Consider the following 27,486-nt stretch of genomic DNA (forward strand, 5'->3'; position numbering starts at 1 on the left):
AATAAAAAAAAGAGTAGCATGTGAAAGAAGCCTCAAACAACATGCGTGACACCCCTTCTTTCCTCCAAACACTCTCCCTGTGTATCTCTCTTTCGTCTCCATTGGCACACACTCCGGCTATGACGTCACACAGCTCGGAGTACAGCCGGTAGTGTTTAGCAGCCCCGGAGAAGGAAGGACAGTGCGGTTATTGTTTAGTTCGCTACTGGTGCAAGGAGAAATGATGGCGACCGTTTGACTGGCCGCTGTGCTAGATAGACGGGCTCCTGCGGGGAGAACTCAACGGAGGAGAATTAAATAAAGAGAAGGAAGCCAGAACTTTGCAGCATTCCAGGCATTCCTCGCTCCTTTTTTTCTTCCCTGCGCTTCCCCCCCCCTTTTTTTTTTCCTCCTCCAGTGATCAAACAAGAAACTAATCATACCAATGCAACAGTAAGGTAGTGTGGCATGAGTGACAAGAAAAGAGAAAACGGATGGAATGGAGCGCACACTTTGTGGTTGGATGAATGCGTTTGGTCACACTGGAGTGTTTTCTTGCATTTTAGCTCTATGGCCAGGCTGCTCCACAGGCCCGCATGGAGAAAAGGCAGTAAAGAGGGATTGAAAAATGCACTTGCTTGCTCTCTATCCTCAAATAGAAACTCTCCCCAGTCAACTGTGAGCAAAATGTAACCCTGAGATGAAATAATCAGCACAGCTCTCAACAAGAATGCATTTTTTTAAGTGGTTATAAACTGCACAAGTGTATGCTTGTTGTGCAAAGCAGAAGGCGGTCGCCATGGTGACACTTGTTTACACAGCATCCCTGTCGCAGTGGATAAGAATGACTGTTAGCTTATTTTGGTTTGCAAGCGAGAGTAGAGGATGTGATAGATAGGAAGGAAGGAAGGAAGCATGGGAGGGTGGACCTGAGGTGAGCATTCCTAAACGTGGGTTTAGGGGGTTGAGGGAGGCGTGACCCGGCATGCCTGCGGGTGCGCGTCTGTCTGCGGGGAGTATATAGCCATAAATTACCCAGGCCGCTTCATTTCTAACGTGGCGATTGGTCGATGAGGAAAGTGAGGGGAAGGAGACAAAGCTGACTCACCGTGGGATGACTGGAATAGAAGGGGGGGGTTAATGAAGGAGAAAGGAGGGAATTGAAGATGCGATAATAATGAAAATGGAAAGGAAGCTCGGGGTTAAAAGGCTGTGAGTGGAAGAATGAAATTGAAAAAGAGATATCACATGAACGCATGGGAGAAGACAAAGACGCTTTCATGTCTTAACACGTTTTCCCTCCGAGAATACATACACACACAACCTATTAGAAGCATGTGTGCGTGTTTGACAGCAACGACTCATCCTTTCCCTTTTACAGTAGTGCCTTGAGATAAGGATTTCACTCGTTCCATGACGACAATTGTGACTCAAGACATTCCCATCTCCAAACATCTTTCCCCACTGAAATGAATGAAAATGCTTTTATCAATCTGGCCCACTATAGTACTTTATTTTATAAAAATATACAGTAAGAGAGAACACAGTCATTGTCATTCACGGCCAAACCTATTTAAATAGAATGTCAACAATTCAAAAAAAAATTTTTGCCTCAATTTAATAGACATTATACGAAGTATAATACAGATTTTTTTTTTTTTTTTTACATAAATAAATAACTAAATAAATACAGACGTAACCTCCTGACTACCAGCAATTCAAATTTGTCCTCTGTAGTGGACCTTTTTAAATCTCCCACCCAGTGCATACGATTGAATTAACTCATTTTATGCTCTATAGAGGACATTCAGAGCTTTCGAATGATACCAAATGTGTACGGGTGGGGCTTCCCTCAGTGCAAGCACTTTTTAGGGAAGAGGAAAAGTAAGTGTATAAGACTTTTTATTGAACAAATGTAGGCTTTAAATGTTGTTAGCATGTTTTCTATAAGACTCTTAAGAACACATTAAAGTATTGTTTGAATTATTTTAACTGTATTTGAGCCTAGCATTTAAGTTTGTCTTCTGTAGTAGACACATCATAGCTTAAAGGGATCGTTCGGCTTTTTTAACATGAATCTCAATTTGATCCTCACCTCCCGTGTGTGCGATCAGCACTGACTTACCCCTGACAGCGTTCGGTGACACGCGTTCATGTTCGACGTTGGACGAGAGGAAAATAGTCCAGCAAGCTGGCTGGGGTCTCGGAAATAAAGCGTTTTTCTTCTAAAAACTATTTGTTTTCAAAAGCGTGATACATTTCCATCACAATACTCCTTTCCTGAATAAAGTCAGACGCCATTACCGCCAGCCACTACTTTTCTGTTCGTTCGTATCACTGCGCGGCGCCCTGTAGAGCGCTAACCGACGCACTGCAGCCAGCTAGCTGATACTTCCGCCGAAAAGGCAAACAACTTCAGGCGGAAGTATCAGCTAGCTGGCTGCAGTGCGTCGAAATTGAGATTCATGTTAAAAAACCCGAACGATCCCTTTAAGAATAAAAACTTTTTTTTATTATTTTTTAATTTTTTTTTATTTTGCAGTATTCCAGTTACGGTACTTCACAAAGATTAGGGAATATCAAAATAAACATGATTGGACAGTATTTTTTTTCCTGGTAGTCAGGAGGATATGGGTTTGCATGTTGTTCTTCAAAGAGGATAAAGAATGTATGCCTGTGTGCATCATTGTATCATCTCTCTACATGATTTGCTCCAGTTTTTGTTCAAACATGGCATTTGGACAGGGGTGTGTAGACTTTTCGTATCCGCTGTATACATGTTCTTTGTTCAGGGCTGCAAGACGACTGAACAGTGCAAGTTTCTCACTGCCACAGAGTTGATTTTCTTTTCAAGTGAAGATGCACAGACAACACTTGTACATGACTCACTGTGTGGCCGTGAGTGACAACGACTGTGTTCTCTCTTGAACAATTTTCCAACCTCCTGCCAAGCGAGCTGCCGAACACTTATAGAGCAAGAGATATCAGGGAGGCCTCAGTTCACCCTTATTCTCCCCGTCTATACTTTTTGTCTATATTTTTTAGATTGGATTACGTCTAGACTGGATTCCCCTTGTATCTAAAACGTTTGCAAGGTTTATTTTGGTACCTGTGTTTCCTCCTGCACCACCCTGTATTGCTCCTTCCACACGGTCATCTTCGTGGCTTCGTCCTTCCGCAGCGCACGCTCTTTCTTCAGCTCCGGACTCCAGAATGTCTTAATGGAGTTCATGGACGAGCTCAACTTTGACTCCTTCGCATCCAACTGGAATAATAGAGCAAGAGTTTGGCTTTTACACGTGTGGCGTGGAGTGGCACTAATTGAGAGAAAACTTTTTCATGAATGTCCATGTGTGTTAGTGATTAGGGATGGATGTAACGATAAGGGCAATATCGTGATATCGTGATATTATAACTGCCACAACATCGTCATGTTCACGATATTTAAAAGCAGAACATCTGTTAAAAAAAAAAAAGAAAAAAAAAAGAAAAAAAAAGTCAGCTTGATTTCTATTTGTGCAGTTCTAGCACATTCTGGTGGCTAGTTTTTTTTTTTTTTTTTTTTTTTCTTTTTCTTTTTTTTGCGTGCGTTTGCGTGCGTGCGTGCGTGCAAATACGTATATATACGCTAGTTTTTTTTTTAGTGCAGTTTAATTTTCATAAGGGATGTTTTGGCCCTTGTATGTTTAAAACCCTTATTGTCAGATAAAGGGGAATGTAATATGCCCGTGAACCGAGTCAATTCAAGCTTTGGCCTCATCCCGTCAGCCCTTTTTCTTTTCGGGTATTTTATATGCTGTCATTGTATGATGAAATGTTGAAATTGTCACAGTGATGTCTGAAAGGAAAAAATGAACAAATACAACCAAACCTAACCAAACCAAAATGTGGAGGAACTGAATGTGTGCGTGCATTAACAAATAAGCTCCTCAATATTGTTATTAGAGATTGAAGGTGGTTTACATGCATTGCTGTTATGTATAAAAGCACAATATTGTTTTTTGTTTGTTTGTTTGTTTGTTTTTTTACAATATTGTGACATTTTTTAAATACTGCCAACCTCCCCACAACATCGTGATAATTATCGTATCGTGAGCGTCATATTGTGATATCATGCGATCATGGATATCGTTACATCCCTATTAGTGATCAGGTTTACAAAATAATGATAATAATAATAATAATAATAATAATAATAATAATAATAATAATAATCAACAATGCCCATAAAAATGTGAGATGGAGCATGGGTAAGACAAAATTCATAAAATTTTGGTTGTAGACGCAGAATTTTGATATTTTTGTATACGTGTCAACAAATGGTCTTACATCTCTGCGCAGAAGTTCATTTTCTCTCAGCACTTCTCTCAGTTGGCTCTGCAGGTCTGTCATGGCACCCTCCCGCACCTACAGAACACACAGCTGAGAGTTGGAATATATCGCACATTTTATAAGCCATACCAAATAACCTATTTTAGCTTGCATTGTTGAAATTTACAGTACAAAATTTGTAGTTGGAAGAGCGAATGCCAGATCTTGTCTTTTGATCCTAGGTCAACGCAAACCAAGCAAAGCCGCTGAACACAACTCACCTTGGCAAAAGAGCGAACCGTGTAGAGAAAGTTGCCTAGCCTCTCAAATATCCGCATTCTCTTCCTTATTTCTCACCAGTTTCCTTTTTTTCGTATTGTTACATTACACTATAGCTACAGCGCCCAAGGTAATCTGCTTCTTCCTCTTCCATTGTTTGTGCTTTAATAATAAAAAAATATATACATATTATTGTACACTACATAGGCACCACACCGCATTGTTTCACCTTAAAGCTACTCTATGTAGGATTTCCCAAAAAAATATCTTAACAATAGCCTTAGGCTTTTTATTTGACCATTTATGACTGAAACATATTCTAATTAGTAGATCAACATCTTCGCTGTTCACAATGGGTACTCCTACAAGCCTCTGGCCAATATTATTTAGGAAGCGTCCGGTCCGAATCCTTCAAATTTCCCGCTCTCTGTCTGCGGGATGTGACGTCATGCGCGTCATTGTCAGTTGTTTCCTGTCGCGCGAAGACGGAACTAGTACAGATTTTCGCTGCCCCAGACACCCGCTGTTACTCCGCGGAAGGCTGCTCAAAAAAAAAAAAAAATGAAAACAATGTCAAGTGCCAAGAAAAATAAATAAATCTAAACTTGATAGTGACCGACGCCGAGAACGAGAGTGAACATTGGTTTGACATTTCAGCGGTGGAGAGAGTTGAGATCGGACTTGGATTAGAAAAGTGATTCACAGCTGGCTTTCTTTCTACTCCAAAAGGTAAGAAGCGAGTATCTTGACATTTAGAAGAAAATGTGTTGTTTTCAAATAGCAGTAACCTCAAGATCGATCACTTCTCGGTCGTAACTATTGGGGTGAAAGTGAGGTGGACGGCAACATTTAAAGTGAAAGGGGCGGCAAAGTTGAATGTGATAGAACAGAATGACTTTATGAAGAACAGACGTTCCATTCCGCGGCGTTTCAATCAGGCTAAATGTCGCCTTATTTTCCTCCGTGAAAACAGCCTTTTAGCTACATTATGCTAACGGAATGTGAACGGTACTACTGAATGGCGATAACATTCACGGCCATATCACACTAAGTAGTGAATGGGTCTATATGTTTTTCACAATCGTCACTTCCATAAATGACAGCCCACCTTTCGGCTCATGCACAATGACGCTAGCCTGGGGGCGACATACACTAATAATGACTAGAATCAGGTTGACGCCCGTCGAGCGGGGTGACTACAATATGTAACTGCATATTAACATCGGAATGAGGTCCAATTAATTGACGTAATTTGCACATCGTTTTGGAGTACAGCACAGGACTGGACTTCGACCGACTAAAGCAATATGATCTGCACGTCCCGTGGACATCAATTGTTTAGTGGGGATCGAGAGTCTCATTCCGTGAAGTGGCCAGCTTTGTATAACATGATAAAACTTCTTACCTCTGAAAACAGTTTAATTGGATATGAAGAGCCCAGTCTTCAGTATTGAGGTCGTGCACGTACGAGTGCGCACAGCGTGTACGAGCGTGCAGTTTGTTTTCGGCCACAGGTGGCAGTAGAGATTTGAAATTTTAAATCTTACATATAGCTGCTTTAACTCATTCACTCGCCGCCATTTTCACAGAAGCAATCCCCTTCACTCCCGGCTGTTTTACTGGATTTTGACTGATTTTGCAAAGCCCACAGAATACTGTTTTCTATTGCTATAAAAACATGGAACCTACCAAAAGAAAGATTAGAGTCACTTCTTTCATCAGGAAAAAAAGTGTATTTCTGTCTGTTTCCATTTAGCAACAATTAGCATTAGAATATAGCTTATTTTCATCATTATTCACAAATCTATTTAGAATTGTGAGTAAATGAGATTTTTTTTCCAACATGGCCCTGGTTGATCTCTTTTGCTCTGCTGCCATCTGCTAGCCGTTTTGATAATAACTCCCCATTGCTTCAACCGTTCTCTTCAGTTTAGATGCTGCATCAAAGCCTTCTGTATGCTCAAGCATTAAAAACAAAAACAAAAAAAAACACACATATAAATCCGTCTTTGTGGCACTTAAAACATACAATAGAACATATTCATACGTTTTTGGGAGCAAATGAGTAAAGAACTCACAGAATTTCCTTGCAGTAAAGAGGTTAGCTTTCAGTTTCAGGTGATGACTAATGTTGCAGAGGCAGTGGGAGCCAGGTTAGATCTTCTATTCTATTTCAAAATACTGCATACTTTTGTCCATCAACTCAACTACTGATAAGGTAGAGATTTGTGAAAAGCCTCACCTGTCTCATGGAGTGGGGAACCGTGGAAGCCTGCGTGGGCTGATGTTGCACCTCCCCACCAAAGGCTATGGCGTCACTGGACAAGACCCCCCCAGCGCCCCCTCCTCCGGAGTTGATATTAGGGCTGCTGCCCACAAAGGCGGTCCGAACCCCGTAGGGCACCCTGGCCCCGGCCCTGCCCAGCGTCATGGTACTTTTGGGCAGGGACGGATTCAGCCCACTACCCAGGCTCCCGAGTCCGACTGGGTCTTCGCTCCCTTCGGTGAAATACATAGGACCCCCCGTGGCATAAGCGGCATTGAGCGACTGGATATTCTCCATGGATAAGGTTTTCCCGGAGCCGGTGAGGCCGCCGGCGGAGCTGCTGCCGCTGCTGCTGCCGTTTCGGCGGTGAGCCAAACGAGGGGAGCGGGGTAGGCGGGGGGAGCGGCCGGGGCTGCCTGACGCCGAGCCGTGACCGTTGGATCCCACCGCATCCAGCTTGGAGACGGACCGAGAACTTCCATACATGACGGGAGGATCTGGGAGGGTTTTTTACGTCCAAATAAAAGACTAAGTGAGAGCACCAGATAGGAAAGAACTAATAATCCAAGGAGACAACTTGTGTCCTGATGAAAACATTAGTCACGGGGATGATTGCAAAGTCCCCAAAAAAGTGACAAACAGAACAAAACAGTTCCTGTTTGTTGTCTTCCACTAAAGTTCTTCTTGACCTCGTGATGCGGTGCTGACACCCCTGTGATCACTGTAATCCAGTATGCTTTAGGACGGAGGCAGTCTGCTACTTCACAAAGGCGTCAAATCACTGAGTCACCTGGAGGAGGAGGAGGAGGAGAGTTGAGAGAGGATCTTGTCAGCAAAATATGCACATTTTACCAAGTTGTGGTTTGAATATGTCATGTTTCAGTGTTGTTTGAGTTGGGTTTTTGTTTTATTTTGGTGAGAGGTTTTGTTGTTTGGTGTGTTTTTCCCCTGTCGTGTGTGGGAGCATTGTCCTTTGTTAGTGTATTGTCTAGTCTGGTCGCTGCTTGTGCCATGTCTTAAGCTATAGTCAAGTTTGCATAGTTTGGTCTAGTTTTCCCACTTCTGCTCCAGTTTACCACGTCAGCTCCAAGTCCCCTTCTCGTCCACGCCAAGAGTCACCTTCACATTCCAAGCCAAGTCCATGCTAAGTCTGCCCACATTCGTTATGCCAAGTCTGCCCACATTCGTTATGCCAAGTCTGCCCACATTCGTTATGCCCAGTCTGTCCACGCCATGCCCACTCAATCCACGTCATGCCCGGCCTGTCCACGTCATGCCCAGTTTGCTCAAGTTCCGTCCTGTCCAGTCTACATCCAGTCAAATCAAAGTTATTCTCATTCCTGTCAGTTTTCTCCCTGCCTTTTTTTTTTCCGTTTTTGGGTCCATGCACATCCACATTATGACAGAATAAGCCTTTTTTTTTTTTTTTTAAACAAACAAACAAACAAACAAACATAGTTTAAACTGATAAGCAAAGAGTGCAATAAAAGTAGGGCTGCACCCATCAAATATTTTTTAGAATCGAGTATTCTACCGATTATTGCAAAAATTACTCCATTAAAAATTGATTTTGCATGACTAAAACAAATAAACACATTTGTGAGGAGCAGGAATTATTTTTATTCACTTGGGGTTGCCATCCTTACTCACATTGTTCTGCAGTATCTGTGAATTTTTTTCTGAATGTGTGTGCCATGGCCTGGTGAGTGACATGGGTATCAGCAAATGAAAGTAGAGTTGGCTGTTATCCGATTAATCATCACAGCCCTAAAATCACACCTTTACAGCCTCATCTGTCGCTTCACAATATAATGACTGCTAAAACAATAAAGTGCGTCTTTCATATGGTATTTATAGCTTTGGATTTTTCAAAATAGTTGGTTTCCAATTCTGTTTTCTAAAATTCCATCCATCCATCCATCCTTCCATTTTCTTGACCGCTTATTCCTCACAAGGGTCGCGCGGGGTGCTGGAGCCTATCTCAGCCGGCTATGGGCGGTAGGCGGGGGACAACCTGGACTGGTTGCCTGTTTTCTAAAATTCACGTATTTAATTACGGTAGTTTGCTAGTTTTTGTTTGTTTATATTTTTCAAAAATGCTTTGTTTTAGTTAAGCCTTTATTAGTTTTAGTATTAGTTTCCATCCATCCATCTATCCATCCATCTTCTTGACCGTTTCTTCCTCACAAGGGTCGCGGGGGGTCCTGGAGTCTATCTCAGCTGGCTTTGGGTAGTAGGCGGGGGACACCCTGGACTAGTTGCCGGCCAAACGCAGAGTATTAGTTTTATTTGTTTTAATATACTTAATATTGTGTCATAAATTAAAGAAATGTAAAATTCCCAAATGCCTGTTAGACATTTGCTTTTCTGTACGGCCAAAGAGCAATGCTGAAAGATCATGTATGATATTGAGAAAATTTTGCAATTACAGTGATACCTCGGCTCACGAACTTAATTGGTTCCCAGAGAGTGTGTGTAAGCCGAAGAAGTTCTTCTTTCGAACATTTATTTCCCATAAGAAACCATTAAAATGAGAATAATCCGTTCCCAGGTCCCTATAAAACATAATTTTCTACTAAATAAGCCTTAAAACTACACAAAAATATACCTTATTTTATGTATAATAAATGTGCTATTGTATTGTAATTAAAGAAATAAATTGTACTGTATAATAAAGTCGTTTTATTTTACTTTGTGATGGTAGTTCTTAAGGATAGTAGCAATGGTAGACTTACTTCATTCGCGAGCGTTTCACCGCGTAGTGTTTATGGAACGGTTGTCGCTCATTCGCACTTTCGTGCTCACCGGAGCGGAGGAGGCGTGTCCCTTGGTGAACAAGGAAGTGGAGCACTTTAGCGAGTCAACAAAAAGTGAGCACCGCCAACTACTTTCACCTCTTTCCTGGGACTAAACAGCCGTGGCACGATTTTCTCCTTTTTTGAGGTACGTGATGGCACTTTCGCTTTTTTTAGTGGCGCGAACTCCATTGACTACAATGCAAACGCGCCGCCGAATCGCCGTCCCTCGCTGGTAAGCATTAGGCTTAACACGAGCCTGTGGTGGGGTCTTTTTCGGTCCCATAATAGCAAAAGTACACTCAAAATGTCTATCAAACACAAACCGCGTCCGCACTAAAAGAAAGGGGGTGACGAACTGGGACGCCGTGAGCGTGCGTCAGCTTCTCGTGGCCGCCACCGTGGTGCTGTTCGACCGCGTGGTTTGGTTCGTCCGCCGAAAAGTAGTTCGTCAGCAGAGACTAAATTCTCGCGAATTTAATGTTCGTGAGGCGAAAAGTTCGTGAGCTAAAGCGTTCGTCAGCCGAGGTATCACTGTAGCTAGTTTTGTAAACAAAAAAGGCAAAAAAGCAGTCTTTTTTTTTTTTATTTTATTTTACTTTACGTTTTTTTTTTTCAATGTTACCTTCAGTTATTTCCTTTGTTTTTATAAGCTATAATAACTTTGCTTTTTCCAAAGACAATAATGCTTCATTTTGATTGACAGATGCATGGATTTCATCTTCAGTTCATGTTGGAGCGCACCCCATGAGTTGGCCCCTACGTCAAATTCCACAGCCCTGCAGCAGCAGTGTGAGCAGCGCATGCTTCCAACTGTACTGATCTTTGGCCGGCGCCGTGCAAACTCGCAGCCAGTCAGTCGCGGCCGCATGCGCTGCACAAAAATGGGGAAACCATCTGCGCCGCTTCCCCCCTCGGGACTGCAAACACACACCTGGATGAGAGCCGGCACACGCACACACATATATTCTGTACTCAACCAATCAAGTGAAAGCACGCAAACAGTTTAGCTCTTTGGAGGGGAAGGTATCAAGTTGACTGATGCACATACATGAACAGCTCAGTAGCCACGTACTGAGATGTTTTGTTTGACGTGTGTGCGTGAGGCGAGTGGGGGCTTGCTGACATGTAGATAATGTCCTATTTGCTTACTGTGACGCACATTGGCCCTTTAACGCCTCATGGATACCGCTAATGATTTTCACGTGGTTGATAGTACATTAGTTCATGTTTGCATTAGTCATCAGTAGGGCTAAACCATTTTGAAGAATAATCTAATTGCATTTTTTCCCATCAATAATATTGTGATTGCAATTTAATATGCAATTAGTTTTTCAAGGTTCTCCTCCCGGGTAATGTTTTAATACAACACACAACGCATTATCATATTTATTTTTATATCAATGTTTTGTTCTTATAGGTAAGGCTCACACAATAATAAAGGCCAATGAATGTGAAAGACAGTTTATTGATCTACTCCAATTAGAGTTGTTGACTAACTAAAGACTTTGGAGTCTTTTAAGCATTCACAACGTCAATTGAATAAAATTTAACCAAAGAACTGTATAAATGCATAAATCAGTAAGTTGGACTTGGAGTACAACAACCTACGTACGAACTGATGTGTAGTGATGTCCTTAAAAAAAGGTGAAATAACTGAAAACATGTTTTATAGTATAGATTCCTCAAAATAGCCAACTTTTGCTCTGGTTACTTTTTTATTTTTTTTATTTTTATTTTTTGGCATACTCTTGGCATTTTTACCTATGGGATCTCCTTAAAGACAGTTGCTCATCAAGAATGCCATAAATGTGCAAAAAAGTCAGGGTGTCTATTTATTTATGTATTTATTTTATTATTTTCACCTTTTTTTTGTTAAGTACATAATAACTCCACGTGTTTGTTAGTTGTCATAGTTTTGATGCCTTCAGTGAACATAGTCATGAAAATAAAGCAAATGTATTGAATGAGGTGTGTCCAAAATTATACACAGTGTGCAGTATATGATATTAAAAAAAAATAAAGCCTACCAACCGACTGAAATTAAGCAGTTTTCTATTTTTTTCCCCCAAATTACAGCCTTTTGCGATATGAAAAGTACATTATACTACATTGTGATGTTGATTTTTAAATAGATTTTTTTTTCAGCCTGTGTCATCGTCAGGCATATTTATGAGACAAAGAGGAACTATCAGCACAACAAGCATCAAATTTGCACGCAAAAACTTGTGATGCATCATAAGATAGATAGAACACAAGCTCACATGCCCGAGACACATCTGCTACAGGCGAGGCAATCATGTGAAAAACCAATGCGGTGCTGCCAAGTGAAACATCTGCAAAACACTCCTAGACTGACTACACAAAATTCTTTCAAATTTTCTCCTGCGCATGCAACAGAGACGTAAGACATTGAAATGCATGTAGTCGAAGGCAAGAACAACATGCTTTAATCCTATTTTCCAGCCACTGCAGTAGCTTTGCGGAGAAGGAGCCTGCAGTGACATTCTTGAAGACTGAAAGCCAAGAGTCAGAAATAGAGGCAAACAGATACATCAGGGTTTGCTCAACCTCACTCAGTGACTCAACACTTCAACGGTAAATAGAAAGTCAATTATCCACTCCTTTTGACTTTAGATTTTCATTTCAACCCACATGTTGTGATTGCTTGCTGACAAGAGATTGGCATTTTCTAGTATTGGCAGGGGCCTAATTTGATCAACTATGTTGCACTGACGCGATTGCAACGCTTTGCTTTCTCCGCATTCACACGTGAATCACAACTTCTATTTTATTAAAATAACTTTTTCATGATGATTAAATCTCTTGCTGCTATGCTTTCCACCACACCCGCCATTTTTTTTCACAGACCTCATAAACTCTTCGACTATCACACGGGCCCATTAGGAGCCTCCGGGGTTGAATGCCAAGTGCGAGGATGGTGTCGTCTCCCCAAAGCTTCCACTTCCTCTACATTCCCTTCTGCCTTTCCCTCGGCATTCCCGAGGTGTTGAGCGTGTTCTATTTATATGGCAAACACTTCTCCGTCAATCACTCCACATACAATACAGCACAGTACCGCACAAATACACTGAGTGAGTCAACCTATACATAGACGCACTATTGCTTTTAAAAGATTCTTGCCTTCTACTAAATGTGATGCAGGCAGGCTGCTGGGTGATAATGATGTGTCCACAAAAAGACTTGCTGGTTCACCCTCTAGAAGCCATCAAGTTCTATTCAAGACAACTTACAGATTTGACACACACTTATGAAATAACATTAATTATACTGTAAGTTATTATTGATAATGATGTTCATCTATGTGGAGACCATGGATGTAACGATACCGGCAATATCGTGATATTAAAACTGCCACAATATATCGTTGTAGTCATGTTCACGATATTTAAAAGCTACACAACTGTTAAAAAAAAAAAAAGTCAGGTTGATTTCCATTTGTGCAGTTATAGAACCCTCTGGTGGTTATTTTTTTTTAGTGCAGTTTAATTTTCATTAGGGATGTTTTGGCCCTTCTATGTTTAAAATACACTAAATGTCAGATGAAGGGGATTGTAATATGCTTGTGAAGCAAGTCAATATGTGGAGGAACTCAATGTGGTCTTGCATTAGCGAGTAAGTGCCTCAATATTAAGTGTTATTAGAGATTGGAGGTAGTTTATATGTATTGCAATTTGCTGTTATGTACAAAAGCACAATATTGTGTTTTTTTTAGTATGAGCTAATTTTTTTAACAATATTTACCTTTTTTAAATAGTGCCAACCTCCCCACAATATCGTGATAATTATCGTGATAATATATCGTGATATTTGGATATCGTTACCTCCCTAGTGACGACACTTGTGTTAATAATTTCCCAAAATTAATATCAACAATAACCTAACAACAAGGAAGGAAACAAGATAAATATCAATATGCAGGACCAAAGAATGAGCACAACAACAGCCGTAACACCAAAAAGAATAGTCACATTTTTTTCTATCTCTGCGAGTGTATACATAAAATGATCACCAAAACATTCCTATTTCCGAGAAAATCACAATGTCCCATCATCGATAAGCGATTTTTACAAATGGGCTACTCATGTAGTCCTTGGGGGCAACCTGATGCCAGTGGGAAGGCACCATATTGGTGACATCTGTTTGTCACTTAGTTGTGGTGCATTTAAGTGTGGCAGGAAACATTACACGCTGGTGTGCCAACTCATGTGCTTCAGTGTTGTATTTCCGTATTAGTAGTTGACTTTAACACATTAACATTTGGTAAATAGGTACTGTGGCACTACACAAGCAAATGTTTTTGTATGAACTAGTGCTGGAATGATGAATCGAATAACGTTATTAGAATAAAAACATCAATGGAAAATCTCTGCCTGAGTCTTTCTAAGCTTCGCTGGGATGCACTTTATTGTTGTTTAACTACATTCAATATCTGCCTGTAGCCCTAATTTGAATACCCCCCCCCCCCCTAAAAAAAAAAAAAATGGAATTCTCAATTCACCACAATTATCTACTACTGTATACAAAAACTGACACCAGCATCTCAAACAGACCCCAAAGCAACAGGTGGTGCAGTAGAACCTTTTATCAGATGCTATTTGCACGAGGGCCAAAAACATTAAAATATAGGATAAAATATAGAAAAAAAAAATGCAATCCATAAAACATTAAAATCTAAAATTGTGCATTGCAAAAGTTTGCATTAGAGGAACAAAGTTCTACACTTTTCTGATGCTATTTTCTGTTAATCTCACCAGACTTGAACCAAACACAATATGACACTGTGTGCGAGGGAGAATAACGCGTTTAGCGTGAGATGTCTGAGCAAGATATCGTCCTCACCATCGTGACTACTCGTAACTTCACCCTCACACAAGGTGCAGATAAGACACATACGCTGATAAACGGCAGATAGCATCGGCTCCGGTCCGGAAATTAACCTGCAATGGAGGCTATAGGGAAAACAACATCAAATGAAAAAGATGAACTGTCAACGTCAATTACCATAAAATGGGAGCAGTAGTTTCCCACAGGCTTGCAATGAGAAGTTGCCAGGCTAAATAAGGGTGAGGTGAAACATGGTCTGGAGACCAATAAATCCCTCTGCTGGCAAACCAATCAAAGTGTGTGACAAATAACAAACAAGGTGCAAGAAAGGTGAGCGTAGAGGTTAAAACTGAGCTCCGAGACTCAATTTGTCATGGCCACTAAGGAGAATGGAGGTTTAAAAAATTGCCTTTCTCCCGTTCAATCATTCAAGCAGAAGACAGCAGAGTGTTTACAGCAATCTGCGGGAGGAAGCAGGTTCCCTGGCTCGATGTTCCTGTAGGAGGGGCAAAGACATGGAGCTGTGGGAGGAAATCACAGCATCCTTTTCCTCTCATTCTCGCGTTCTCTCCCACTGAGCATTGCACAACAGTGCTGGGCAGCAGATTTCGCCTCCGCGCCTGCATCAACACGACCATATCAGATTCACAGTCCATTTGGTTTGCAAATGTCTTATTATCTGGACACAGACGACGAGTGTTTGCACTGGTCTGGCTTTGTGCGGATACACAGAGAGTTGACACTGTCTTTAGAGCTATGCAAAATTTGGAAAGTTCAGAAAGTTGGTGATCCCACTTATACCACAGCTGTTTGAAAAAGAAATTAATTGATGAAGAAACACTGGTGATGCATCACAGTATAAGGCAGGGAACCTGCAACAGGTGGGCCATACACGTGAAATTTTAAACACAAAGCCCGATCGACGGACGTAAACCTGATGCAGCTTGTGCTCAGTCCGTGTAATTTTAGTAATCTTTGCGTCACACATAACTCACTAAGTTTAGCTTGATCCTTGTTATTAATGTTAGCTGGGTAACTTGAAGTCCTATAATAAGTAGTTTGCGCTGGGTCTCATAATGGGATCTCTGTGATGCTGTTTCATCAATCTACACAAAATGAACATAGCATCGTAACAGGCACTTTGAACTTATTTTGTTGTCATCTTTCACATAGAATTTTGTGCTACCTCAGAGTAACAGCCGTTGTGTGACAGACACTAAGGGAAAAAAACAAGTAATCTACGTAATTTCCACATTGAGAGAGACACTGTTGCTGTTTACCTCAGACTTATCTTGAGAGCTGCATACTTTAGCCTCAATAGTGGTGAAGTCCACTTTCAGAGTTTCCGGCATATTTTAATAATATGAATATATCTTTCCACTGCAGAGACCCTTTTTGCCTTAATCTGGAAGATATCGGGCTCTTATTGCTTTAAAAAAAATAAATAAATAAATAAAAAATAAATAAAAAAAAAACACTCATTGACATGTTCTGGTACGTTCACTGCAGAGACCCTTTTGCCTTAATCTGGAAGATATCGGGCTTGTATTGCTTTAAAAAAAAACACACACAAAAAACACTCATTGACATGTTCTGGTACATTCATTTACACTCTCAGTGTCCAGAACGATGTCGGACCCGGAAGCATCAACTGAGTGAGTGGGGCTTGGGATTGGATGAAAGTAATTGCCATGCCATGACATGTTTCACTAAATCCACATAAGAGTGGATAGCATATTAAAAAATCAACATTACATAACATTTTCCATGTACATTAGCACTTCTAGGGCAGGAGATAGCAATATTTTCAGAATCAATTGTTCAACCAATTATCACAATTCAAGTATTGCTGAAAATAGACTTTGTCTTATTATACAACAATATTACCAATACAAACATACGTGAGGTGCCGGTTCTATTTTTGTATACTTATTATTGTCATTAATATCCCTCCATCCATTTTCTTAACCGCTTGCTCATCACAAGTGTCGCGGGGTGCTGGAGCCTATCCCTGCTGGCTTCGGGCAGTAGGCGGGGTACACCCTGGACTGGTGGCCAGCCAATCGCAGGGCACACAGAGACAAACAACCATCCACACTCACAAGCACACCTAGGGACAATTCGGAGCGCCCAATTAACCTGCCATACATGTCTTTGGAATATGGGAGGAGACCGGAGTACCCGGAGAAGACCCACACAGGTACGGGGAGAACATGCAAACTCCACCCGGGAAGGCCGGAGCCCGGACTCAATCTTGCGTCCTCAGTACTGGGATGCTGACGTGCTAACCACTCATCCAACAGCCTTGTCATTAATAACATTTTTAATATTTCACTGGATTTTTTCCCCCACTTTTGTTTCACTTAAATGTAGCCTGTAGAACAAGGAATTGCAGTTATGTATCATCCCATTATGAACACTTGGGCAAGCAACGACGGGCGAGAAGACTTGAGCATTCTTTTGCAAAACATAATTTGCAGGTTGCAGGTGCAACTGATTGTTATCATCCGGGTTTACCTTAAAACATTTCCACATGGTAGACATGGCTCCAAGTTCGCAAAGCCCAGAAGTTAGTCAGGCTGGTACAAAGTGGTGTCGGTGTGGCAGTATCGGAGTACTTTTTCGGGTGCAAGTAGAGTACAGACTATATAGCACAGATTTAAAGTAACAGTGCACTGGCAATATTACAGTAGCTACTATGATTGTGATTAGTAGACCGTTAAACCATGAGAATGTGCATGCTAGGCTAAGTAACAGGCTGGAAGTCAACCCCAAAGTGTCACCAAACACGGTTGTTCAAGCTGGAACTGCTTTGGCTCACTAACCATCAAATTTTAATTATGTTATTGCTGATGTTCTTGCCAGTGAAGGGTAGCGCGCGCGCACACACGATCAGTGCACACACTGTTCACATTTTAACAATTGCATACGAAAATGGAATTAGACAAATCCGTCAAATAACAACAACATCCACGCTCGCGGGCTCAGACTGACAGCTAACTTCCACTACTCACGGTTGCGAAATAAGCTCCAAGATGGACAGTCGGAAAGGCGTTCCAAGATTATCCCGCGGCTCTCGGAGTACCCGTGGACGTTCGGCGACGTGATCAGACCGTCCTGCGCCCTCTTTCCGCTCGCTAGCCCCCAGTCTGAAGCCGTTTTTTCCCTGCCCCCTCGCTTCTCGCCCCCACCCCAACACTGCCAGCTCCTCGACAGGCTGCGAAGCGGCTTCCCCACTGCGCACGGCGGACGCTCTCGTGACGTCAGGACGCAGGAGCGCGTCCCCGCGACGTAGCCACGCCTTTTTCCTCTTGACAGCTAGCGTAGTAAATACAGAAGTAGCGGAATGTTTTGCTAGCCTTTGTTTTGTTTACCTTAAATTTGTTTAGGGTTAGAATGAATTACTTCTAGTTCTCACAGTGTGTAGCCATCACGCCAAATTATTATCTAAGGTAATGTGACGGCACCATTTGGCTTTTTATTGCCATGCAATGAGGTATTACTTTTTCTGTGTCTCTTTGAATGTAAGGAGAGTTAAACAGAGTTGGCAAAGGTATTCACACTCTGTACTTGAGTGGAGGTATTTGTGTAAAAAAATAAATAAATAATTAAGAAATAGCCTTTAAAAAAAAGTATCGGAAACATACTTGAGTAAAAATAATAATAAAACTAGAGCTGCGAGCAGCTATAAAGGGCCCTCGCAACCCGGGCCACGTTGGGGTATATGCAAGTCGGGGGACTTGCACGTTGGGGTACTGTTAAATAGACAAGGACCATGGAAAATAGAAATGCATTTGCCGTGCCTTGTGTGTAAAAAGGTGCAGTAAAAGGCCAAAAATGATGCACAATTCCCAAAATAAATTCAAAAGTGTGGACTTTCTGATGTGTGTGCAAAGTTTCATGAAAAGTCGCTCGTTTGCTATTCAAAACCAGCATCTGTTTATTTGAAAACATTGCATGGCACAGAGATGGTGTGTGATCAAATAAAAAGCTTTTTGATGACTCTTAATGTGGTGTCGCTGTGCAACACATATGTATTCATGACATAGTGAAGTATTGTGACAGTTTTGTAGGGTCCAGCAAACAGTAAATGTGTGACAGTTATTCAAGAAAAAATTTAGCTTTGAAGCAGGCTAACCAATGACATCATCTAAAGGGGAAAAAAGCACATGAGCAAGCATAGGTATAAGTAGAGGAGAAAAAGAGATGAAAGAAGTGCGAGAGATGGAACAGGAGAGGAATGCAGCTGTTTATGTATAGCTGTTGTAACAGGACAGATTAAATAACACTTTAACCTGGGGTTAACAGCGCCCTAGGACAGATAAACTCTTTAGTGTAAAAGTTTTCTGGGACAGATGAATCCCTTGGGGTCAAAGAGTTTGGGTTAGCACATAGTCTGTCTTAGGATAATGTAACCTCCATGGATGAATTAGTCCTAGGACGCTTTGACCTGCGGGCTAAAACTTCAGGGGGGTTAACCTGTCCTGTTATATTGTGATCATCGTCTTCGTGCATGTCCTCAGTGGCTTCTTCTGTCTGTGTGGCAGCATTTGATACATCTGTAGAACAAAAAAGAATGAAGAATCATGTTAGATCTGTGAAGTTTGGTTGTCTTAGGTGTAGTTTACAGAACAGTCGTGTGCATATTTTTAGCATGGTAGTGTCTTAATACAAATGCATATTATGTAATGCACTGTATATGGATATTACAGACGTAATATTTGACGGTGATCTATATTCATAGTTTTTGCCCGTTAATAAATAATATAGCTAGTAAGTAATAAGACACGCAAAAATGGTATAGTTGAATCCTCTGGGTCAAAAAGCAATGTTTTAGGATTGTGTGATGAAATGATGAATAAAAGTAAGGATACGACAGGTACATAAATGGTTATATATACACACGGACATATATATTTATACAGTATAACAGTGCCGCATGTATTGGTTTTAAGGAAAGAGTTGAAAAGCAGTGTTCAGAAAAAAGCATAAGACGCACAAAGTACCATTTCACTACATGTAATAAGTTGTCAAGTAGACATGTGAATTAAGTGGTTAAGATAGTGGCTACTGTGCAAGTAAGCTTCAATTGTCTCTAAAAGGTTAGCATATGTGTTCTACATGATATCAATGGCTAGACGTGCTCGTGGAGAAACATTACAAACAGAAAAACACACTAAAGGTGCCTTTAACAAACCTGTTAATAAATGAGAACTTAATACATATATGTATGGCATACTGTATATGATTGAGAAAGTTGTCCTGTTTAGTTTATGTATTGTATACTTACGGAAAAAAGTTGGCAATCTTTGCGTATGGAGATGATTAGAGGGTCTTTATCAAAAGAGAATTTGCTTGTTGATTTGTGCATGTTCTGTAGAAAAGCAAAGGAGTAGAAATAAATACAGTATCATACTTCATAAACATACAAGAAATTTGTAGCTGTATTAACCATTGTTGGTATTTGAAGTGATAATTTAGGAATAGAAGTGTAGTGATTGCAGAATTTATAGAGTGCTTACCTTGTATGACTTTGTAGATGGAAATGTCTTTTGTTGAAAGAGCTCTTTGTTGTCTACTATATATGCAAGGACAAGCATAAGTAGGTGTGGTTATGAAGTACTTGACCATTGAAATAAAGCAGTGGTATCAAATGTATGGACCGTGGTTTGGCTCAGGCCTGCAAAGGGGTTTAATGTGGCACAAGAGATAATCTTGTAAGGTACAAAAAATAATAATAATATAATAGGTATGCCTCTGAGTTTTCACAAATCTAGGTCAAGTCAAGTCATCTTTAGTTATTTTGCGCTTGAATCATCCAATCGGAAATGCTCCATAAAAAATGTATAGAGGGTGCGATTTATTGCAAATTGCACAAGAAATCTCTAAAAATTCATGTTAATGACAAGTCTGATGTGTGTGCAAAGTTTCACGAGTTTTCACACATGTATAGATAAAAAAAAACAAAGCAGCACTTTACTTGGCAACCAATGCATCGCTATAGCAGCAGCGTGCGACAAAATAAAAAACTTTCGATAAATTTGCATCTTAAACATCTTAAGATGAAACACACCAAGTTTGAACACGGTCGGATGAATTTTGTAGGAGGAGTTAAAATATGACCCCTAAAAAAGGCCACAAAAAAAGTCTACAAATCCCATCATAAATCAAAATGGCGGACTTCCTGTTTGGTTTAGCACATGGTTCCAAGAGACTTTTTTGTACATCGTGGGCTCTTATGTATGCCTCTAAATTATCATAGCGCTAGGTGAAACGTACAACCGGGAATGCTTCGTTAAAGAGGAGTTTTTTAGCTCAAAATGTGATGCCCGGCCCCTACGGGACTTCCTGTTGGGTTTAGCACATGGCACCAAGAGACTTTTTTGTACATCGTGGGCTGTTACATTTGTCTCCAAATTTTCGTAGCTCTAGCTGCTTCGTACAACTGGGAATGCTTCATTAAGAAGTAATTTTTTCCTTTGCAAACTGTGCATGCCACGGCAACAGCGTGCGACAAAATAAAAAGCTTTCAATAACTTTTCATCTTCAACATCTTAAGATGAATCACACCAAGTTTGGAGATGATCGGATAAACTCTGTAGGAGGAGTTCGTTAAAATAAGACCCCTATGAAATGGCCCAAAAAATGGCAACACGTTCCAAAGTAAATCAAAATGGCGGACTTCCTGTTCGGTTTAGCATATGGTTCAAAAAGAGTTTTTTGTACCTTGAGGGCTGTTACATATGTCTTCAAATATTGGTAACTCTAGGTGAAATGTACAGCCGGGAATGCTTCATTAAGTTAGAATTTTGAAACACAAAATTTGATGCCTCGCCTCTGGCGGACTTCCTGTTAGGTTTAGCATATGGCACCAACAGGCTTTTTTGTAGATCATAGTCTGTTACATATGTGTACCAATTTTCGTAGCTCTAGATTAAACGTACCACCGGCAATGCTTCGTTAAGTAAGAATTTTGAAACTGTAAATTTGATGCCCCGCCACCGTCATATAGTATGTCAAAAACTTTAGATTTTTTACCATGATGTTGTCCCAGGTGTTGAGATGGTACAGCCCAAGTTTGAAGTCAATCGGGTTAACCGTGTAGGAGAAGCGGGCAAAAGTATGACCCCTGTAAATGTGCAAAAATGGGCCAAAATTGGACATTCAAATACTCATACCTCACTTCCTGTCTATTTTAGGGTACACATATCAAAGAGGTTTTTGTTCATCTGGATGTGCTACAGGTGCCACACAATTTTCGTAGCCATAGGACAATCGTAGCGGGACAGGGATCCGTTAAACCTATGTAGGTGGCGCTACAGAGCCATTTTTCTGTTATCATGTATGGCGACTTTAAAATATCAAATTTTTCGCCAGACCCGATCTGCGTGTAAAGTTTGGTGAGTTTTCGTTCATGTTTAGTGCCTCAAAAATGTGGTTGTTTGCGGAAAAGAATAATAACAAAGAAGAAGAAGAAGAACTAGAGCTGCGAGCAGCTATAAAGGGCCCTCGCAGCCCGGGCCACGTTGGAGTCCTTGCACGTTGGGGTACTTGCACGTTAGGGTACTGGCACGTTGGGGTACTGGCACGTTGGGGTACTGGCATATTGGAAGCAAAATTTCTTTGAAAATGGCATAATAAACGTTTACATGTAGAATATTTTTTTTGCCAGTGTGTGTCAAGCTCAACGGGTTTTGGTGATTGTTAAGACCTGCAAAAATCAGCGTCCTTTTTTATTTTTAGGCAATGAGTTGCCCTGATTGGTATTTTTTGTAAAAGTGTATATATACATCATCGCTCGTTGTACTCATTGCACAATGTTACTTTTATTGTCCAAAGGGGCAATCAAAAATGAATAAAACAAAATGGAAACGTACATACGTTTGGATCGGTGTGAAGCCAGTGAACAATTTGAGTGGTGGAAACTAAAAGAATATTCAGAAATGACTTAGTTATCACACTTAGAATGAGTTTAAATTTTTTTGTACAAAATACCGTATGTGGGTTTTTTTTTTTTTAATATAAGCCTCAAGGGCTAGGTGGCGCTGTATTTATAACTGAATGTTGTCATCGAGATACCTTCAGGCCTTGATTATAAGCATACATGTCAAGTGTGGGATTTTTTTTGGAGCATGTACCGTGGAGTTATTAAGCATATCCTTCATTCACGATATTGCTTTTAATGTCCACAGAGGCTATCAAAAATAAATAAAAATATATATATGTTTGGATAAGTCTGATGCCAGTGAACATTTTGAGTGGTGGAAACTAAAAGAATATTCATAAATGACTTAGTTATCACACTTAGAATGAGTTTACATTTTTTGTACAAAATACCGTATGTGGGGTATTTTTTTTTTATGCCTCAAGGGCTAGGTGGCGCTGCATATATAACTGAATGTTGTCATAGAGATAGCTTCAGGCCTTGACGATTAACATACATGTCAAGTTTGGGATTTTTTGGAGCATGTACCGGGGAGTTATTAAGCATATCCTTTTTCAGTGTGAAACACAAATTTTGATGCCCCGCCTTCATCATATAGTATTTCGAAAGGTCAAGATTTTTCCCCCTGTCGTTGGCTCAGGTCTTGACATGGTCCAGGTCAAGTCTTAACTCAGTCAGATGAAACGTGTAGGAGAAGTGGGCAAAAGTCTGCCCCCTGTGAATGTGCAAAAATTGTCAAAAATGGGACATTCAAAAATTCGTAGCTAACTTCCTGTTCATTTTAGCATATGGGTCCAAGAGACTTTTTTGTAGGTCTTGGGCTCCCTCATACACCTAAAAATATTCGTCATTCTTGCTTAAACGTACAACTGGGGCTGCTTCGTTAAAAACTTCTCGGGGGCGCTATTGAGTCATTTTTGTAAAAATAGCACAATCAACAATAAAATATTGCTCATTTTACCAGGCCAGATGTGTGTGCCAAGTTTCATGAGTTTCTGTGCATGTTTAGACCCTCAAAACTGGCGTTGTTTTCTTGGCGAACAGCGCTTAGCCACACCCACAGCAATTCGCGAAAACTCACAAACTTCGTGTTGTGACATCATGAAGGCCGAAACCCTCATCTGAGCAAATATGAGGTAGGTCCAGTTAACGTGTTTGGAGAAAAATGTAGAAGAAAATTCGTAAGAAAAAAATTTGCCACTAGGTGGCGCTATCAGTTAGATGAAATATAAGTCAGTAGATGTCTTTAGGGCTGGACTCTCATCAAATGTGTGAAATTTTGAGAAGATAGGATCATCTCGGTCAAGTTAATGCAGCTTTTATTTTCACGAAAAATCTTCAGATTTTGCGTCACCGTAGCGGCCACGCCCTTTGGCGAAAAGTTACAATATTCGGTGTGGGGCATGATCAACATCTTAAGGCTTTTCTGACCAATTTTCAAATGGATCTCTTCAACAAGCTCAGCACAGTAGCTAAAAACGTAAAGTATGACATTTATTGTAACCACTAGGTGGCGCTATATGTATAACTGAATTTTATCATATAGATGTTTTCAGGCCGTGACTATTACGTTGCCTGAGAAGTTTGAGATTTTTTGGAGCTTGAACATGGGAGTTATTAAGCATTTGCTCTTTCTGGACAAATGAAATTTTAAAGGCAATATTTGATGCCCCGCCCCCGTCATATAGTATTTCAAAAAGGCAAGATGTTTTGCCCAGTTGTTCTCTCAGGTCTTGAGATGATAAATGCCAAGTTTGAAGTCAATTGGATGAAAAATGTTTGCAAAGGGGGAAAAAGCATGACCACAGTGAATGTGCCAAAATCGGCCAAAATTGGACATTAAAAAATTCATAGCTCACTTCCTGTACATTTTAGCTACATGGTCCCAATAGACTTTTTTGTGCGTCTCGGGGTGCTACACGTGCCTGCCAATTTTTGTTGCTCTAGCTCAAACGTGCCGGGCTTGGTTTTTATTTTTCTACGCTAGGGGGCGCTATCGAGTCGCATTGTTATGACGACTTAATAATATCAAATTTTTCGCCGGGCCTGAGGAGTGTGCAAAGTTCGGTGAGTTTTCGTGAATGTTTAGGTACCCAAAATCGCGATCGTTTGCGGAGAATAAAGAAGAAGAAGAAGAATAATAATAACTAGAGCTGCGAGCAGCTATAAAGGGCCCTCGCAGCCCGGGCCACGTTGGGGTACTTGCACGTTGGGGTACTTGCACGTTGGGGTACTGGCACGTTGGGGTACTGGCAAGTTTAGGTAAGGCACATTGGAAGCAGAATTTCTTTGAAAATGGCATGATAAACCTTGACATGTGGATTTTTTTTTTTTTTGTAAAAATACCGTTAAGTTGGTGTATTTTTTTTTATGCCTCTAGGGCTAGGTGGCGCTGTATATATAATGGAATGTTGTCATAGGGATACCTTCAAGCCTTGACTCTAAACATACATGTCAAGTGTGGGATTTTTTTGGAGCATGTACCGTGGAGTTATTAAGCATATCCTTCATTCACGATATTGCTTTTAATGTCCATTAGAGGCTATCAAAAATAAATAAAAAAGTACATGTTTGGATAAGTCTAATGCCAGTGAACATTTTGAGTGGTGGAAAGTAAAAGAATATTCATAAATGACTTAGTTATCACACTTAGAATGAGTTTACATTTTTTGTACAAAATACCGTATGTGGGGTATTTTTTTGTTTTGCCTCAAGGGCGAGGTGGCGCTGCATATATAACTGAATGTTGTCATAGAGATACCTTCAGGCCTTGACGATAAACATACATGTCAAGTTTGGGATTTTTTGGAGCATGTATCGGGGAGTTATTAAGCATATCCTTTTTCAGTGCGAAACACAAATTTTGATGCCCCGCGCTCATCATATAGTATTTCCAAAAGTCAAGATTTTTCCGTCTGTTGTTGGCTCAGGTCTTGGCATGGTCCAGGTCAAGTCATAAGTCAGTCGGATAAAACATGTAGGAGAAGTGGGCAAAAGTATGCCCCCTGAAAATGTGCAAAAATCGTCAAAAATGGGACATTCAAAAATTCGTACCTCACTTCCTGTTCATTTTAGCATATGGGTCCAAGAGACTTTTTTGTAGGTCTTTGGCTCCGTCATACACGTAAAAATTTTCGTAGATCTTGCTTAAACGTAGAATCGGGGCTGCTTCGTTAAAAATTTCTAGGGGGCGCTATTGAGTCATTTTTGTAAAAATAGTACAATCAACAATAAAATATTGTTCATTTTACCAGGCCAGATGTGTGTGCCAAGTTTCATGAGTTTCTGCGCATGTTTAGACCCTCAAAACTAGCGTTGTTTTCTTGGCGAACAGTGCTTAGCCACGCCCACAGCGATTCGCGAAAACTCACAAACTTCGTGTTGTGACATCATGAAGGCCGAAACCCTCATCTGAGCAAATATGAGGTTGGTCCAGTTAACGTGTTTGGAGAAAAATGTACAAGAAAATTCGTAAGAAAAAAAATTGCCACTAGGTGGCGCTATCAGTAAGATGAAATATAAGTTCGTAGATGTCTTTAGGGCTGGACTCTCATCAAATGTGTGAAATTTTGAGAAGATAGGATCATCTCGGTCAAGTTCATGCAGCTTTTATTGTCACGAAAAATTTTCGGACTTTGCGTCACCGTAGCGGCCACGCCCTTTGGCGAAAAGTTACAATATTCGGTGTGGGGCATGATCAACATCTTAAGGCTTTTCTGACCAATTTTCAACTGGATCCCTTCAACGAGCTCGGCACAGTAGCTAAAAACGTAAAGTATGACATTTATTGTTACCACTAGGTGGCGCTATATGTATAACTGAATTTTATCATATAGATGCTTTCAGGCCGTGACTATTACGTTGCCTGAGAAGTTTGAGATTTTTTGGAGCTTGAACATGGGAGTTATCACACTTAGAATGAGTTGACATTTTTTGTACAAAATACCGTATGTGGGGTATTTTTTTTTCACGCCTGAAGGGCTAGGTGGCGCTGCATATATAACTGAATTTTGTCATAGAGATACCTTCAGGCTTTGACTATAAACATACATGTCAAGTTTGGGATTTTTTGGAGCATGTACCGGGGAGTTATTAAGCATATCCTTTTTCAGTGCGAAACACAAAATTTGATGCCCCGCCCTCATCATATAGTATTTCCAAAAGTCAAGATTTTTCTGCCTGTAGTTGGCTCAGGTCTTGACATGGTCCAGGTCAAGTCTAAAGTCAGTCGGATGAAATGTGTAGGAGAAGTGGGCAAAAGTATGCCCCCTGAAAATGTGCAAAAATCGTCAAAAATGGGACATTCAAAAATTCATAGCTCACTTCCTGTTCATTTTAGCACATGGGTCCAAGAGACTTTTTTGTAGGTCATGGACTCCCTCATACACCTAAAAATTTTCGTAGATCTTGCTTAAACGTACAATCGGGGCTGCTTCGTTAAAAATTTCTAGGGGGCGCTATTGAGTCATTTTTGTAAAAATAGGACAATACATGATAAAATATTGCTCATTTTGCCAGGCCAGATGTGTGTGCCAAGTTTCATGAGTTTCTGCGCATGTTTAGACCATCAAAACTAGCGTTGTTTTCTTGGTGAACAGTGCTTAGCCACGCCCACAGCGATTCGCGAAAACTCACAAACTTCGTGTTGTGACATCATGAAGGCCGAAACCCCCATCTGAGCAAATATGAGGTTGGTCCAGTTAACGTGTTTGGAGAAAAATGTACAAGAAAATTCGTAAGAAAAAAAATTGCCACTAGGTGGCGCTATCAGTTAGATGAAATATAAGTTCGTAGATGTCTTTAGGGCTGGACTCTCATCAAATGTGTGAAATTTTGAGAAGATAGGATCATCTCGGTCAAGTTCATGCAGCTTTTATTGTCACGAAAAATCTTCAGACTTTGCGTCACCGTAGCGGCCACGCCCTTTGGCGAAAAGTTACAATATTCGGTGTGGGGCATCATCAACATCTTAAGGCTTTTCTGACCAATTTTCAACTGGATCCCTTCAACGAGCTCAGCACAGTAGCTAAAAACGTAAAGTATGACATTTATTGTAACCACTA

The 27,486-nt window shown here is 40.6% G+C and overlaps 1 protein-coding gene and 1 long non-coding RNA gene across 23 annotated transcripts in view; one reads left to right on the top strand and one right to left on the bottom strand.

Annotated features, from left to right (window-relative positions):
• LOC144003406 (ELKS/Rab6-interacting/CAST family member 1-like) overlaps positions 1-17,656 on the bottom strand; it is a 101,076-nt gene extending 83,420 nt beyond the window's left edge. For 21 of the 22 annotated variants that reach the window (XR_013278975.1, XR_013278974.1, XR_013278973.1 and 18 more), the window contains exons 1-4: positions 17,493-17,656; positions 6,812-7,625; positions 4,309-4,386; positions 3,089-3,244 (exon numbers count right to left, since the gene is read on the bottom strand). Coding sequence is in view for 18 of the 22 variants with exons in the window: in XM_077499620.1 (XP_077355746.1) it covers positions 3,089-3,244; positions 4,309-4,386; positions 6,812-7,321 (744 nt within the window). In the remaining 4 variants the exon portion in view is untranslated. Of the gene's footprint in view, positions 1-3,088; positions 3,245-4,308; positions 4,387-6,811; positions 7,626-14,493; positions 14,862-17,492 lie in introns of those variants that run through there. The other variant, XM_077499603.1, reaches the window with a different exon arrangement.
• A 127-nt stretch (positions 17,657-17,783) lies between these two features.
• The window catches only part of LOC144003149 (uncharacterized), a 165,594-nt gene continuing 155,891 nt past the window's right edge, over positions 17,784-27,486 (top strand). Inside the window, exon 1 of the long non-coding RNA XR_013278897.1 lies at positions 17,784-17,930. This is a non-coding gene — a long non-coding RNA (uncharacterized LOC144003149). The remainder of the gene's footprint in view (positions 17,931-27,486) is intronic.

The sequence above is a fragment of the Festucalex cinctus genome, chromosome 16, assembly GCF_051991245.1.
Source record: "Festucalex cinctus isolate MCC-2025b chromosome 16, RoL_Fcin_1.0, whole genome shotgun sequence".
Lineage (NCBI taxonomy): Eukaryota > Metazoa > Chordata > Actinopteri > Syngnathiformes > Syngnathidae > Festucalex > Festucalex cinctus.